Genomic DNA, 3,946 nt, shown 5'->3' on the forward strand with positions numbered 1-3,946 from the left:
ACACAGACATACACAGACATATACATGATATAGGTGCTCCTATTCATTAATGTAGTTTTTGTCAAGTCCTTAGTAAAGAGGTGTCACCTGAGTCCTCTTGGAAGACATACAGAATTGGGGAAAGTAGACGGCCTGGTCATATGTGATAAATCTATTCCAACATGCCTATCTCCCTCAGCCTTTGGACTTCCTTCATCTTTATTCCAGGCAAGTTCTGGTATCTCACCTTAATTAAGCATTGGCCACTGTGGAGTCCAAGTTTCAGTGAACTTACTGAGTAAATGGTTTGTATCCACTCTAGCTTTATATGAACACATTAAATCTGTTATCTATTATAACTGATAAATGTACCCATATCAATGAATTCTGCTCAATCCAGTATTATACTCTGTCCTTGCTTCCTTATATTTCCACACATATTCCCTGGATTTCTGCCAACACATAAGCAAATAGTGAAATTCTTTTGCTATAAAGGTTTTTTCTTCCTGGTCAGACTTTGCATTTGTCTGCTGGAGGAGCATAAAATCCAATATTAGTTATGAATCTTCTAGTAGTAATAGATGCTGGAGGTAGGTCTTGAGGAAAATAAGTTTCCCCTTGCAAGGTACCTTCCCCAGATGGCATTGTTACAATGTCTTTAATTACAAGATGCCTAGTTTCCTCAAAACCAGGGCAAACTATAATCACTGGCAGAAAGAAAGGAAGGAAGGAAGGAAGGAAGGAAGGAAGGAGAGAAAGAAAGAGAAAGAAAAATAAAAAGAAATAAAGGAGAGAAAATGAGAAGAGAGAAAATAAGAAAGAGAGAAAAAGAAAAGGAAGAAAGACAGAAATGGAGAAAGGGAATCTCAAAGTGATTCAGGATTTAGAGATTATCAGTCTTCTATTCAGCTGCATGCCCCACCCTGCCATTGAAATGTAGGGTGTCTCCTCAGTCCTTGCCTTTATTTTCATGAGTTAATTTCTGTCAGTTCATCGAGCACTACAATTCTGCAACCCACATCAATCTGTTGTTAAAGTTTATCACTACTACTATTGTTATTATTTTATCACTATTAGTTCTATGACTAGAAGAAAGAATTTTTTTTTGATTGCCACAAAACCCTCTGGTAATATTCCGTATTCCCTTTCTAGGCATGCCACCCTCCAGTATGTCTATGAATTCAGCAACCCAGAGGCTCTCCAAAAACCTGTCCTTTTGATTTTCATAGAGGCCCCATTATGAAAGTTATGATGGAGTCCATCATTGGCTATTGGTGATCAACTTGATATTTAGCTCTGTTCCTCTCCCTGACATTGGGAGAAATATACCTAAAAGGTCCAACTCTGTAAAAAAAAAAAAAAAAGTCCAATTTTCTAATGACATGGCTGGTTCTCTTAGCAACCATCATCTCCCATCCTGAGCCAATCCAAGATCCCACCAAGAGTCATTTCATTAGAGTAAAAGGTGCTCCCATCACCCAAGAAATTATAAGGGACCATCACCAAAGAAATTATAAGAGATTAGGATTTCTGTGTCAGATGTTCCCATCACTCAGAAAATTATGAAACCATTGTTAAAGACTGGATATTAGAACAAAAGATTTTCCTAAAGCTTATATGGGTAAGAGTTTTAAGTGGTCTAAATCAGGAATACATATACATGAATAGAATACATACCAAAATTGCATCACAGGCTTCAAGCCAGCTTAGAATTTTGCATACATGTGATTTTCTTCATACTCAATACTCTTAACTAGATCCAAAGAAGCTCTGTCTTGTATGTAAAAACCTAGGTGAAATGATTCAAGGATATCATAGCTTACTAAGAATGAAATATGCAAAATGCTATGTACTTTAAAAAATTAAAATGCAAGATATTTTAATGCTGTTCTGAGTGGACAGTGTCTCCATCATTTTCCAATAGACTTTAGTCTGCATAATTCTCTGTCAATCATAATGTATAAATGGCCTTCACACTCCTATGGAAACTTAATATTGGGAAATTCAGCAGATATAACACCTTCAAACAAGAACTCATTGCATCATCCTCTAAACCTGTTCTCTCTTTTCCTTATTTCATTTAATGTCATGACTATCTATTCTATAACTGAACAAGAAAAGAAGAGCATTCAATAGGCCATTAATTATTCATTTTTCATTTATTAGGTTCAACTATTCCCTCAATCTTAATGTTTTTTCACTTGGAATTTTACTCCCAGAAAAAGACTTTGAGCCAAGAATTTGAGTGCTAATTCATCTAAGAAGTGGTTCTGAACAGGAAGCAATGGTAAGGAATTAGGAAGTAATAGAAGGAAGTGAAGGAAGCTAAACAAATGTTTTGTTGGGCTGGTAGGCTGTGGGGAAGACATCTCAGACTCAGTAAGTACCTCTGGAGAACATCAGGAAACAATATAGAGCATAAATAAAAAATTCATACTATCAATTAAACTATTCACAACCTTCTACTCATCAATGGCTGAGGATACTTCCCATGGATGTTACTTCTCATGAACTTCTTCTTGTCTGTATTTGACTTGCAGAAAGCCCTTAGGAAGAATTGCAGGTGCTGCAATCAGAAGCCATCTCCACATACTAAAAGGTGAGCATAAGGGGATATGTTTTGGACACTGGCAAAGCTAAGTGGACTAGAGCAAGGAATAGTGAGGATTGATTCACTTTGGATGAAATAATGTTTGATATGCAAAATTTTACCTTCATTCTGTCTTTTCCAAGTCTTTCACACTTTCAGTCCATCCTTGATGTAGCTAGGGAAAGTTAATTTTATTGACTGATTGATTGATTATCCTGGGGCTTGAACTTAGGGCCTGGGCACTGTCCCTGAGCTTTTGTGCTAATGCCTAATGTTCTATCACTTTGAGCCACAGCGCTATTTCTGGATTTGTTTGCTAGTTAATTGGAGATAAGAGTCTCATGGACTTTTCTGCTCAGGCTATTTTTGAACTTCCGTCCTCAGATCTCAGGCATCTTCATAGCTAACATTATAAGCATAAGCCACCAACACCCAGCAAAAGTTAACTTTTTAAAAACATCAATTTGATCCTATCTGCCCTTTCCTTAGAAAGCACAGAATAAAGTCCAAACTGTTTGATTTAGCATGATTTTTAAAAATATTTATGTTAGTTTTGAATTAACATGTATTTGTAGTATGAAGGGGTTTTATTGTGATTGCGTAGAATTAGCTTTTTAGTCTCATCGTCTGCCAGTATCTTTTACATAATTAGGCTCTGTTTCCCAAACACTTCACTTTTTAAACTTTGTTCCATTGAATGTATTGTTCCTTGTGTTTCAAATGCCCTTCCCCCATCCATTACACAGAATTTCTTTTACTAGTCCTTACAAACCAGCTTGAAAATCTATTTCTGTGAAAACCTTCTGGCTGCCCTGAGAAAATAGCTTATTCCTTTCTGCTCCTTAAGTTGTATGTACCTCTACTCTCAGACTTTGCAGGTTGAACTGGGAATTGGGAACTCTTTAAAGACAGGCTTTAATTATCTTTTTTTAACTCTGACATCTGCCTACATATAGAAGGCACTCGATGTCAGTTACTGAATTGTATTTATCTGGATACATTCAAGCAAAATTTGGATTTTTTCAAAAAAATTTAAGTTTTTAAAAATGCAAAAAGACATTAGCAATTTCAGGAGATAGCTAAATTCTAAGCAATTATAGATGGAGACTATAGTATTTGTTTACTTAAGAGCTGCTTTAAAAGGCATGAGCTGTGCACCAGTGGCTTGCACCTGTAACCCTAGCTACTCAGGAGGCTGAGAACTAGGATTGAGGTTCAAAGCTAATCCAGGCAGAAAAGTCTGTGAAACTCTTTTTTTTTTTTTTTGGATCTGGTCGTGGGGCCTGAACTCTGGGCCTGGGCGCTGTCCCTCAGCTCTTCAGCTCAAGGCTAGCACTCTACCTCTTGAGCCGCAGCGCCACTTCCAGCTTTTTTCTT

At 36.9% G+C, this 3,946-nt stretch overlaps 1 protein-coding gene across 1 annotated transcript in view; it reads left to right on the forward strand.

The window, feature by feature from the left end:
• Nucleotides 1–560: 560 nt before the first annotated feature.
• Nucleotides 561–3,946, forward strand: part of Efcab5 (EF-hand calcium binding domain 5) — a 100,196-nt gene continuing 96,810 nt past the window's right edge. The window contains exon 1 of the mRNA XM_013016297.1: nt 561–569. Within this exon, the coding sequence (XP_012871751.1) occupies nt 561–569 (9 nt within the window). The remainder of the gene's footprint in view (nt 570–3,946) is intronic.

This window comes from Dipodomys ordii, unplaced genomic scaffold (genome assembly GCF_000151885.1).
Source record: "Dipodomys ordii isolate 6190 unplaced genomic scaffold, Dord_2.0 Scaffold31, whole genome shotgun sequence".
NCBI lineage: Eukaryota > Metazoa > Chordata > Mammalia > Rodentia > Heteromyidae > Dipodomys > Dipodomys ordii.